Source organism: Mustela nigripes, chromosome 1 (assembly GCF_022355385.1).
Source record: "Mustela nigripes isolate SB6536 chromosome 1, MUSNIG.SB6536, whole genome shotgun sequence".
In the NCBI taxonomy this organism is placed as follows: Eukaryota; Metazoa; Chordata; class Mammalia; order Carnivora; family Mustelidae; genus Mustela; species Mustela nigripes.
The window spans coordinates 144,254,479-144,268,456 of record NC_081557.1 but is presented as its reverse complement, the minus strand read 5'-3'; the positions used below and the strand labels follow the sequence as shown (position 1 = coordinate 144,268,456).

Sequence of the window (13,978 nt, the reverse complement as noted above, 5' to 3'; positions counted from 1 at the left end):
AAATGGCAAGATTTTCATTTCTTTTGATGGCTGCATAGTATTCCATTGTGTATATATACCACATCTTCTTGATCCATTCATCTGTTGATGGACATCTAGGTTCTTTCCATAGTTTGGCTATTGTGGGCATTGCTGCTATAAACATTCGGGTGCACGTGCCCCTTTGGATCACTACGTTTGTATCTTTAGGGTAAATACCCAGAAGTGCAATTGCTGGGTCATAGGGCAGTTCTATTTTCAACATTTTGAGGAACCTCCATGCTGTTTTCCAGAGTAGCTGCACCAGCTTGCATTCCCATCAACAGTGTAGGAGGGTCCTCGCCAGCATCTGTCATTTCCTGACTTGTTTATTTTAGCCATTCTTACTGGTGTGAGATGATATAAAGTTTTAAAAGAAAAATAACTTTGCTGTATAATTTTAGATGAGTTACCCATACAATTTTTGGAGATAGAATTGTGGAATATAGAAGAGTGTTCCCCCAAAGAATGTGTGTATGTATGGAGATTTTAAGGAGAACTCAGTAGTAATTCTGGGGTAATTTTTAAATTTCTACCCCAGACATTGCAAGGTGGCTTATTTTTAATTATGCAAAATATTCCCAAGTTAAAGCTTAGAATTGCTTTAACTCCTGTCAGATATCTTGAGTATTGTTATAAAATATCGATATGTCATTGGAAATTAATTACCATGATGTAAACTAACATACATTCCAAATTTCATCTAAAGAATACCAATAGGTCTTAATATCTGTATCTCTAAACATAGAGCTAACATTCTATTAAAATATGAAAACCTAATTTTAGACTAAAATAAAGCATCCTGATTCTAAAAGCCACATTGGCAGTTTCTGGGAAGTGGCATACAAACAATGTTGACAGACTCTTGTCAAGAATATGACAATCCAGGGTGCCTGGGTGGCTCAGTCAATTAAGGGTCTGTCTTTGGCTCAGGTCATGATCCCAGGGTCCTGGGATACACTCCCGCATCAGGCTCCTTGCTTGGTGCGGAGCCTGCTTCTCCCTCTCCCTCTCCCTGCTACTCCACCTGCTTGTGCGCGCTCTCTCTCTCTTTCTCTCTGTGTCAAATAAATAAATATTCATTAAAAAAAAAAAAAAGACAATACCTAAATTGTTATTTGACTTTTGATTCATCTGTATTTCTGTCAAATGTTTTAGGTGTATCATAATACCAAAAATATGCAAGGTAATAATTGAAATAGGACTAAATATGCAAGAGCCACACAGTGATAGTCATACAAGGATATGGGAGAGAAATTATTAATTCAACTGGCTATAGAATTTAGTCTTTAGTGGTGTAGCTGCCAGGCGAAAAGAAAAATATGATACGAGGGGCACCTGGGTGGCTCAGTGGGTTAAAGCTCAGGTCACGATCTCAGGGTCCTGGTATCAAGCCCCATATCAGGCTCTCTGCTCAGCAGGGAACCTGCTCCCTCCTCTCTCTCTCTGCCTACTTGTGATCTCTGTCAAATGAATAAATAAAATCTTTTAAAAAAATGATACGATAGTTCAGTCTTGCCTTCCTGTAATAGGAAGCATATAAGAGAATCAGGAAAGTATTTTTAGTATAAACTCTGAGGAATATATTTCTTTTTGCAAAGCCTTAGACTAAATATGCCTAGCACATAGTAAATACCTAAATCGTTGTATTATAGTTATATATGTATAAACAAATGAGAAATTACATATAGAAGAACTTACCTTGTATATTTTCATGTAATGACCAAAGTAAGGAGTCATGGCTTTAATAATGTGTTTACAGATACATAGCAAAGTCATCTGGTTATTTTTCATACTAATCCTTGCAAACAGGTTAAGGATGTATATTTTACCATGACATTGTGAATGCACATTTTAAATATGGAAGATTAAAGATGTAGTTTTTGATGATATACCTTTTGATAAGACACAGTACATAGAGAAGGTAATAAAATAGCTTTAGTTTACCTAATTTTAGAATGCTGATAATTTAAGCAGGTCATTCCAAGGAAGCTTTTTAGCAAATAATTTAAAGTTGAATACTGTTAAGTGTTCAAAGTAATGTCAAGTGTATGTCAACCATGTGCTTTAGCTAAGGTAATGTAACTGGTATCTTATTAGAAAATCAAACCCCAGGGCACCTAGGTGGCCCATTGGGTTCAGTGTTGCAGGTTTGGTTTTGGCTCAGGTCATGATCTCAGGGTCGTGGGATGGAGCCCCACATCGGGCTTTATGCTCAGCAGGGAGTCTACTTGAGATTCTCTCTCTTCTTCCCCGTACCCCTCTTTGTGTGCTCTCTCTCTGTATCTCAAATCTTTTTTCGAGAGAAGAAAATAATTGAACCTAATGTGTATTCTTTTTAAAGGGGAGGGCCATGCATGTTTGCCTGGAATGGAAAAAAGCTTGCATCAGGAAGCAAGATGAGGTCTTCTGGAAGTCTCACCATGTGATGTAGATAAGCCTTTGTCTTGGATGCGTCTGAGTTAGTTCTTTTTGTCATAATCACTGTCAGATGTGAAGCAATAAAGTCCCATTATGAGTTTTAAGATAGTTGTATATTTTGACAGTTCATATAGTTGTACAATGCAGCTCTTTATTTTCCAGAGTTCTAAGCCTCCTTTATTCCCTCCTTAATTCCATGTTCATTTGATTAGAAAGATATTATCTTTTTTTTAATCAGTGCTGCATATATGTTCAGTGCCAGCTTATATAATCTTTAATTTATTTGACTTTGGTCCTCTAGCATCATCTGCATATGATTTTTAAGAATCAATTTGTATTATACATGTTGAATTTTTTTTAATAAATCTTAAGTTTAGAGTAGCTATGAGATGTAGGTAGTTTAAATTTTATTTCACTATCTATACTTCAGTATGTGGATGTCATTACTACGTACCTTACCCTTCTACAGTTATTATGCAGAGTCTGAAGATCATGTGAGAAAGTAAATTTTCCAAGCTTTTTTACTGGGACAGTTACTACTCCTTGATTATGTTTTATTTTATATGTTATACATACATAAAACATGTGCACTTAGATTTCATAGAAATCTATTCTTATTACTAAATAAAAGATGATCTATAATGTCTTCCTTCCTAGTTGCTTATTTGGTTTTTGATTCATTTTCATCATGTTGAAAGGTTATAGATAGACAGCATTTTGTGAATTTTGAATGACTGAAAGCAAGGAAGCTGAAGCCCAAAACAATTTTTACCTTGAGCACTTCTGTGCATGTTCTGAGTGCAGTACGTAAAATTAAAATCAAAAGTCCTGAGCACCATGCTCAGTGCTAAGTACATACACGCTAACAATCTGATTTGTGGCAGACCCCCATTTCACTGATGATATAAAATGTATTAAGCTACTAAACATGTTTCTAGGTTCTCATATTCTTAATATCTATGTCTTGACATAATTCAATTTTTACAAAGTTTTAAAATGAGTATTTTTGAAGATAGACAAAAAACTGAAGTAAAATGGCTGTGAAGTGTGTAAACCTGGTGATTCACAGACCTGTACCCCTGGGGATAAAAATATATGTTTATAAAAAAAAAAAAAAAAAAGAAAGAAAAAAAAATGGCCAGCTTTTTAGTGGATTTCAAAACATTTTTCTTCTTATTTAAATAAACGTAACTCAAATTTTGATATACTTAATCTGTTTTGCACGATGCAAGTCTCATTTGACTTTCTCACATTCTCTCTACAATCATATACACATGAGTAGTCAAGAATAGTTTATCTTTTCCTTATTACATATATGTAGATAACTATATGTGTTATAGACATATATACATGTTATATATTGTTTTTATACCTTGCTACTTAGTAAAAGGCAAGTAGAAATATTTTCCCTTGGCTGCTTATCTATTTTTAATTAAATTTTATCCTACTTTTTTGGAGGAAGAATGACAATATTTAGTAATCTCATGTTTTTTTTATTTAAATTTTTTATTTTATATGATAATATCACTTAACCAACTGGCATAACTGGTATTTGTAAAAAGGTGAAGCAATTATTGGTAAAGTTATATTTTGATATCGGAGCTAACAAGTGCTAAGGAAATTTCTGTAAAGTTATTAAATAGACACAATGGTGTCTTTATATTTATTGACCAAGCAGTTTTGATCCTGTTGGGTGGAGGGAGAATAAAAATATCTGTGCTGCTTATCACTGAAACTCTTTTCATTCTGGTGCTGAATATATTCTTTCAAATAGCAGTAAACACACACATGCACACAACTTTTTTCCAGGACTATAGAGTTAACATCTTCTTGAGACAGAAATGGAATGATCCCAGGCTGAAGCTCCCTAGTGATTTTCGGGGCTCGGATGCACTGACGGTGGATCCCACAATGTACAAATGTCTATGGAAACCTGACTTATTTTTCGCAAATGAAAAAAGTGCCAATTTTCATGATGTGACCCAGGAAAATATCCTTCTTTTTATTTTTCGTGATGGAGATGTTCTTGTCAGCATGAGGTACTCTTTAATAATATTTGTACAGCCTTACGTGTGTGTGTGTGTGTGTGTGTGTGTGTGTGTATAAATTCAGATTATCACAGACAAACACATTAAGTGACATCTAAGACCTCTGTTTCTACTTTCAGGTTATCTATTACTCTTTCATGCCCTTTGGACTTGACCTTGTTTCCCATGGATACACAACGTTGCAAGATGCAACTGGAGAGCTGTATGTAAATGAGACCCTAAGTGACAATAGGAATACAAATTCTTAAAATCTCTAACCAGTACATTCTGCTAATCTCTTAGATAACAGTGGTCAAACTAATGCTTTTTATTACAAATAGTAGAATAATTTATTTAGGATAATTGTTATTCTTTTACTCTAGTAATTACTAAGATAGACACATCTTTTGGGTGCTAGGTTTTGCTTTCAGTTTATGTAGGTGTACACTGCTAAATTGTTCCAACTGCCATCATCATTTGAATTGATAATATAAAGGAGAAAATCATATCTTAATAATTGTTCTACTGTTAAAGCCACATGTTCAGATCATAAAATTTGAAAATATTAAAAAACAGCACCTAAATCCTACCAAGTAGTCATTTTCCGTGTATTGTCTAAAAAGTTTTTTTTTTTTTTGCAAAATTGGGATTTTTGTGTTTCTATGATCATATGTTTTTCACTTCATGAAAGATATACCACATTGAGGCATAAGGTATATTAACTGAAATAATTATTGAAATAATTATCTTTAAAATATACCAATTAATTTGCTAATCATGCTTATCCTTTGAAAATAAAAGGAGGACATAAAACTTGAAAAACTAACACTAAAATAAGGAAGTCTTAGCCTGAAGACCTATATTCAATGAACTCTCTCAGCAAAAAAATAAAGAATAGCCTTGTAAAATATATATACACTTGCTATATGATATGCTTTAAAGTTACTTTGTGGTTATCTGCTGTTTAAAAAAAAAATTACTGAAGCTGGAACCTAAATCTGAACAATCTCAAGTGCTTTCTAAGTATAAATTGAGATTTTGCAGATGTAAGTGTATGTATGTATGTACGTTTTTGTGTGTTGTATCCATTTATGTCTGTGTTATTATGTATTTGTGTAGGAAATTCCAAGTGGGTATTTATATTCAAATCTATTGTCAGATGCACTGAAGTATTGCTTTGAAAAATCCAAGTACTTATAGTTGAATGGTAGGCTATGATATGCTGTAAAACCCCATAGGATCCTTGAGTTGTAGCCATATTACCTAAACCCCAAATATGTACTTTCACATTTAGTAATGATGTCCACTTGAGAGACTGTTTTCCTGCTTTCCTGTGCAATGCAACTCCCTTAGGGAAGTTTGTAGTTATTTCTTCAAAAATATAAGTGATTTGTGCTTAGGGTTTTTTTTTTTTTTCTAATTTTCAGGTAGTATATTGTATAATTGTGAATGAGTTTATTCTGAATATATTCAGAAAGCTAGTATGACTTATTTACTTTTTATTGATGACAGCTCTGAAATCTGACATAGCAAAGTATGCTACTATATAGGAGGCAGTGAGATTGTAACTGTGTACCATATGCTCATTGTTTTGGTTTGTTCTTTCTTTAAGCCAATTATCTGTAAATTTGTGCTGCTGTTTTCATTGATAGCCATAGATTTTATCTCTGCATTTTTAACAAGAGTTTCAAAGAAGAATGACCTGTTCTTTTACCATTTATGTGTGTAATAATTGGATTCTTAAAATATTAAGAAAATATTAATTACCTTTCAAACTAATATTTTTATTTACTTTTGTTTATAGTTGGCTATACAACTGATGATTTACGATTTATCTGGCAGTCAGGGGATCCTGTTCAGTTAGAAAAAATCGCCTTGCCTCAGTTTGATATTAAAAAGGAAGATATAGAATATGGCAACTGTACAAAATACTATAAAGGCACTGGTAAGTAATATTCTTTGAATTAAACAAAACTAAGTCCTGTTTCAAAGGTTTGTTTCAATTTTAACATATATCAGGAACAGAATAGAAGAAAATTATTTAAATAGTGAGTTGAGTATTTATAAGTAGTTTATCTTTACCTTCATATATTTAAATCTTTCATAAAATGACATTCACTAAAGTTCTTAAAAATGTTTATTACTACATAGTTTTGCTTTTATGTAACTACATAACAAGAGGTTTTCAATTTTTTATTTTAGTAATATGAACTCTCCCAGGCAATAGTTTTCTTAGGTGTTGCCAAGAAACTCTTTTTCTGGCAAGTTTCAGTTTGGGACCAAACATCATGGATTTGATGAATGTAGTCCATACACACTTGTCTCCTGTCTTTTAGGCAGGTTTAGATGTTGGTTGACCCATATTCTTAGTTACAGAAAGCACTGATCTTTATGCTACGCAGGAAGCGGAAAGTGTGGAGAATAACTGGGCATCAGTTAATATTGCTTGTATAATATTGTTGGCCTAGGTTATGGAATGCTAATTGTGAAAAGCACAACAAATTAACCTCATTCACTACATTACTTCAAGCTTTGCAGAAATGAAAATATACCCACTAATCAATACTTTAATAATATGATTCATATACAACATTTGAGTTACAACTGACCGTTATAGTTATTGAGGGTTTCAGTTATTAAATATAATGGCTTTTCCTATAGTAATATACATAAAAGGCTGATTGAATTTTGCTCATTATTTTCAAACTAATCATTTCAATTTTGAATTATGCAATTCTAATTTTCTATGAGGAAGTAAACAAAGATATGACAAAGGTGTTCAGAAATAGATATAATTAGGAGCATCTGGGTGGTTCAGTTGGTTAAGTGCCCAACAGTTGATTTTGGCTAGAATCCTGAGATCAAGGTGGTGTAGAACTCTGTACTCAGGAGGGAGTCACCTTGAGACTATCTCTGCCCACCCCCCAACCACCCACAGCTGCTCTTTCACTCTCAATCTCTCTTAAATAAATAAATAAATAAATCTTAAAAAGTGAGATAGAGAAATAGGTATAATTTAATGTATTGTAACATTTATGTTGACTTGCAAAAATAAAAATGTATACTGTAATTGTGTAGGATTCAGGGAGATCAGATGTTTGAGTTTATAATGCTGCCATCATGGCATCATCAAAGACAAAATATAATATGAAAAAAAGGCAGAGTGAACTTTGACACATTTACAGGGCTACAGTAAATGCAACACTTAGGCAACTTGGAGATAAAGTTAGTTTGAGCATCTGTTGTCATTGACACTCACATAATTTAATGGATTATATAGCATTTATATATAAATAGCTCCTTCTGTTATAGAGTTTATAGTATATTAGAACAAGAGAGATAAAAAACAAATACACTGCTAAAAGAAATTATAAAGTTTTTTAAAAAGGAAAACCTGAGAACTCTCAAAAAATTTGACCATCAAAACACTCATGTATGATTTGGATACATAGACTTTTAGTGATCTTATTGACAGTTCTGAACCAGTTCCTTTATTTAACACAGAAAATAACTGAGGAGCACAGTGATTGAGGGACTTGTGGAAAGTTGCAGGCAAATCAATGTCAGCTGCTGCATGAAGAACTGTACTCCTTTTCTCTGTACTCACTCAAATTAAGGGAAATGCACTACCGTGTTTAGAAACTTTGACAGGTCACCTAGTAATGGAAAAAAAAGAAAAAAAAAAAAGCTTGAAAGCCAAGGACAATCCTTTTCGGATTGTTGTTTAGAAACACATATTTGGTAGATAGCTTTTGGATTTCTTGCTGTTTGTTAGGCATTATTTTAAGTGCTCTGCAGGAACTCTATTTTAATTCTCACAACCACCCTATGCATTCAGTACTTTTATTTTCCCTTTTTTACATGTTAGGATAATAGACCAAAGAAACTTACCCAAGTCATATAGTTACTGAGTGATGACTGGAATAGTGAGTCTGACATTGCTATACTACCTGTGAAGTCAGTCCTCCTACACTTTGCAAATAGTTATCCACATCTAGATTATATGGTTAATATTTCAAAATGAATAGGCTCAAAATTGTTTTGAGAAATTAGAAATGACCTTATTGAAGTTTTAAGCTTTGTCTAAAGATGAAAATAAAGCTAGTAATTTTATTTCCGATTTTATGTAATAGCATAAAATTATGAGATAGCATTGAAAATCCTGGGTGCTTTTTTTTTTTTTAACCTATTTTTTTTACCTTTAAGTCCTACATCTAAAAACCTTCATTGGGGATGCAACAAAGAAAAAGGAGATATCTCTGTCTTTTTATAGATCTATATTCTAATATGGTACACACATAAAATAAATAAGATCCTTTTGTGCTTGAGAGGTTACTCAAGATTATAAACATGAAAGTTTTTTGTAGTCCTTTTTGAGCTGTTTTAAGTAAGTCGCTGATCTCTCATTAGCTACACAAAATAACGATAAAAGAACTTATGTCTAACATAATGATAATTGTCATTTACTGTGTTTCAATAAGCATGTTATCAGTGTTTACATGAGTCATCATATGAATATAAGTAAAACATTTTAATATTTGGATAATATTTAGATATGTATTTATAAATATGGAAACTTCTAAATATATGAATGCCTAATATGTAAAATAGTGAAAATGATATAGACAGCAACATTTATAAAATGATGGACAGTATTTTCTTTAACTAGTACAGAAATAATCAGAAATGATGATTTGGCTTTAACTTTATTAAAAATTACAGTTATTTTATAATTATAGATGTTACAGAGGTGGAGAGATGGATAGGAAAACAAGTATACAGAAATACTTAAATTGAAAGCCTAAGTGAATAATAGTGAAATAAAACCTCACAGGAAATAGAAAGTAAATTGAATTTGCCAATGAACATTTATATCAATTAGCTGCCCACCTGCCTCTCATAAATGTAACAGTACTAGGAAAAGATCAAAAAAGATCAAGAAATGTTTCTCATAAAAGTTTATGGAGCAAATCACTATTATATCCAAGCATATATTTTATTGCCGAATTCATCCCAGTCCTGGGAAGCTCCCCTAGTGGGTGCCTTCATAAAAGAAGGGGGTGGAAACCGGCTTCAGACTATAGGAGTCCTGTTATTTAGGCTGTTATTTAAACGTGGTGGGATGGAATGCAAAATTCATTTTAGAGTGAGCAACCCTAGAGTAAGTTGTTGTAATATTTGTGACAATTTAGGGTACCTAAAAATATGTAGTAAACACATACATGTTGTTCTCTATCTCACAGGCACTAGGTACACATAAAATGAACTTGAGTAAGTGATACTATTGCAAAGCCAGGTACTTCAGAACCACTTTTAGGAGGTACTGTGACTCTCTTAATTGCGGAAAATTGGAATTATGAAAGATTCTATTTTGGAAATTTTGCACATGATTTTTAGTTAGAAACATGTTCTTATTTATGCAGGCAGGAAGTTAAGATGAGTGGTGGGAAGACACAAGGGAGGGAGTTTTCATTGTTTGACCTCTTGTATCTTTTAAAAACCTGTGAATAATTTAAATTGATTTTCTACTTTTAATGTACTTAAAATAAAAAAGAAGACAAACATGCTGTTTTTGTTTGTTTGTTTGTTTTGTTTTGTTTTATATAATTTGGAAACATTTGGCATAATTAGAATTTACTTCAGTTCCAGTCAGTTCTTAATTTTTGTTACATTAGCCCCAATATTCTAATCTCTCAGAGTTAGCAATGATTATAATTCACATGGGGAAAAGGATAGATTTCTGGTCTAAGCTACTTAATAAGAGGATGTGAATAGCTGTTCTTTTATTTAACATTTTTTAAGATCCTATTGTGTGCCAGTACCACCATAGGTATCATTAATGAATGAATTTGAAGATTGTTCTAATGCTAGAAGTGTGTATATTCTTCCTAACTAGGAAAATTAAGTAAATGTTACTTTTAAAATATAAAATAGCAAAAAAATAATATTGTCCTTTCCCCATAATTATTATATTTATTTATTCATTTATTTACTTTAGCATTTTGAAATACTGGTGTTTAAGCTAAACACAATTGGAGACATATTAACTTTCTGTTATTTGCACATAGCCTTGCTTTTTTCTGAATGGTAAATGAGATTTTTATCAAAATTAAGCACTTCAAGCATTGACTATTGTATTTAAATTGCTAACTGAAAGGACTAAAGCATTTTTTTAAAAAAGTCTCAAACATCTAGAAGTCTCTCTTCTATTCCAGTGCTAGAAGAATATCTTGTCACTTATTTTGTTTCTCAAGTCAGCAAAGGCTCTGATGAGGCTGCCCATAATTTGTGATTAATTTGGGGGACTAGTTGGTATCATGGCATCCCTAGAATTACGTTGTAAGGCAATTTCTGCATTTGTCTCAGCTTCTGACAATGAAGTCCTTTCCCTCATAAAGCATGTTTGAGCACCTGGAATGGCAGATGGGACAGAATTGAGAGGAATATCAGATAACTACCCTGTATAATATTTTATCTCTATAGCCTGAAAACATGCATTTCTTATCCTTGCTAAGATTTACTTACAATATGCTTAATATTTTAAGGTTTAAGTATGCATAGGAGTTATTGTAGACTGCTATGCTTTCTAGATAAGAAGTGGTACATGTAACTGAAAAATTATACTGACAATACATAGTCGTGGAATGTTTCTTTTTAGACTTGTTCCACTTTGATTTACTGCTCCCTATATGACTCCTTCAGATCAGTTGCTCTGACAGTGCCCATGGGTAATGAAAAGTTTAAGTTCATTGCCAATTGCCTGAACAAAGACTTAAAAGCTGTGACCCTGACATAGTGGAACAGCATGTGGTATCTATTTCTCAACATCATAATAAGGTTGTGAAAGGTCAGGTGAGACGGGTCCTATCATGTCAACCTTTACACCAAATAAATTATATATTTATAAGAGAAAACTCTCTTTGTGGAATTTACTTTGTGAAACTGTCTCAAATAGAAGTGACTTATAATTTACAGGTACATTATTGGTTTTTGCTGTTGTAGGTAGGTGGGCCCCTCTGATTTCTAACATAAAGTTTGTTTCCAAAAGGGTACTACACCTGTGTGGAAGTCATCTTCACCCTGAGGAGACAGGTTGGCTTTTACATGATGGGTGTTTATGCCCCAACCTTGCTGATAGTGGTTCTCTCCTGGCTCTCCTTCTGGATCAACCCAGATGCAAGTGCTGCCCGAGTGCCCCTGGGTAAAGTATTCTGTGCTTTTCTCTCGTGTCAGGAACGAGTTATGTCCTTGCATAACTCACTATATACTCAACACTTTTAAAATAGACTTTTAGAATTGAAGGCAACCTTATTCTCATCTGTTTTTAGACTTCCCTCAAAACTTGACCTTGAGGGTACCTGAGTGGCTGAGTGGGTTAAGCTTCTGCCTTCAGCTCAGGTCATGGTCTCAGGGTCCTGGGATCAAGCCCCACATTGGGCTCTCTGCTCAGCAGGGAGCTTGCTTCCCCACCCCCCCACCGCCAGCCTCTCTGCATACTTGTGATCTCTCTCTCTGTCGAATAAAATAAATAAATCTTAAAAAAAAAACTTGACCTTTAACTAGAATTTCTCAATGTTCATGAACTCCATAATTAAACCAAGGTTTTTTTTCCTTTTCATATATTTGGGTATTTTAAACAGTTAATCTATCCTACTTTGACTTTCATGCAATAATTATTAAATAATTTTCATAGATAACTAAAATCTAAACTCCCCAAGAGTGCCAAACTAAACATAAAACTATTTTGATAGGACTCTTTCTAAATTATATTGTATACCATCCCATACTCTTCAACCGGGAATATGTGGTACAGTGTATTTTTTTAAACATGACTTCATGTCATTTTCTTAAACATCAGTTATTGTGTGCTCTATCATCAGGACTGGCTAGGGAGAAGAAGAGATGGTTATCCATGCTCCCCCATTTGTTACTTTTAATGCTCTGCCACACAGAAACAGCATCAGCCAGTCTTGAAAACTGTGTCTATATAGGGGTGAAAAAGTCTTTGCTTCATGAAATAATCAAGAGATCTTCTAATGGATGAATTGATTAAACTTAAAAATAAGAACATTGTTATAACAAATTTTGATTGTTTATAATGTTTTAAGATGTTTCATTACTGTGTGTGTATGTGTGTGTGTGTGTTTTCTGAATATCACCTGGAACTTATATAGGTAAGACTGTGGTATATCTGGCCTCTTAGGGACTGGTTGCAGCACTTTTTTTTCCATTGAAAAGAGCTTGTGCAAATCTCCCTCCTGACAGAGTAGGGGAATTAAATGAAATACAGAATTTAAAGAGTAGGCAACCAGGAAAGAAGCAATGAAAGTGACGGTTTTACCTGGGTAAGAAATGTGATGGTTTGTATTTAATAAGAGCCACAGAGACCAAATCTATATCTTAATAACCAGAAATGTGGGAAATTTCATCCGACTGGTTATGTATCTGGAATGAAGACAGAGACAACCAGGATTAACTCCTTTAGGGGATGAGAATGAACTATGTAGTATGCTGTACTGAGAATAAAACTCCTAAAAAACTAGATTTGTGTCAGACTTGTCAAAAATATCATGAATTTCCCCCAAATAGTTAATTTTTTGCTTATTAGGAATATCATGCAGGGATATAAATTGAAATGTCAGGCTTCCAAGAGTACTCTGGAGACATTTCAATCCCTGACATATTCTTGAAGGATTTTTCTCTGTAAATCCCCATCTATTACAAGACTTCTGTCATGAAGTCCCTTAACTTTCCAGTTAATATCCAGTGGAACTGTTGTATGAAGTAAACATGCTTAATGGTTGCAAGTCAGTCTCTTCCGTTAAATCTGGATTTGAATTCCTGCTCTCTGCTTACTAGCTATGACAGTTTGGACAACAAGCAGATCTAATCTCTTTAAGCCTACTCTGTTAAAATGTCGATAGGGATGTAAAACTACTCAAAGGGTTAATTGGAAGATTGAAAATATGAGTGGAAGGTGCTTATTACCCATTCAGGAGTTAATAATATGCCTCATTTATACATAACAGTTTATAAAGCACTTTTACACAATAGATTCATTTAGCAAGTATTTATTGTGCACCAACTATGTCCTAAGCAATGTTCAAGAAGTGGCATATAGTTAAAGTAAATAGAAAATAGATAAATTAGATAAAACAACAAAAAAAAAACAACACTGAGCCTCAATGAGTGTACTTTTTCTTGGAAAGAAAGAGACACCAAATAAGCACAATATGTAATCTCTAAGATGATGATATATAACTTCCAGTTATAGAACAAATAAGTCCTAGAGATAAGAAGTACAGCATAGGGAATATAGTCCATAATACTATAATAACAAGGTATGATGGCAGAATACATTTAATCATGGTGAGCATTGAACACTCAATAGAATTGTCAAATCACTTTACTGTACACCTAAAACTAATATTGCATTGTATGTCAACTCTACTTCAATTTAAGAGAGTTCAGGGACAGCAGCCTGCTTGTCAGGAACTTCTCAGAAGGAAGTG

At 33.3% G+C, this 13,978-nt stretch overlaps 1 protein-coding gene across 1 annotated transcript in view; it reads left to right on the top strand.

Annotated features, from left to right (window-relative positions):
* Positions 1-13,978, top strand: part of GLRB (glycine receptor beta) — a 100,929-nt gene that overhangs the window by 56,049 nt on the left and 30,902 nt on the right. Inside the window, exons 5-8 of the mRNA XM_059374674.1 lie at positions 4,249-4,478; positions 4,607-4,689; positions 6,271-6,411; positions 11,515-11,667. Of these exons, the coding sequence (XP_059230657.1) occupies positions 4,249-4,478; positions 4,607-4,689; positions 6,271-6,411; positions 11,515-11,667 (607 nt within the window). The remainder of the gene's footprint in view (positions 1-4,248; positions 4,479-4,606; positions 4,690-6,270; positions 6,412-11,514; positions 11,668-13,978) is intronic.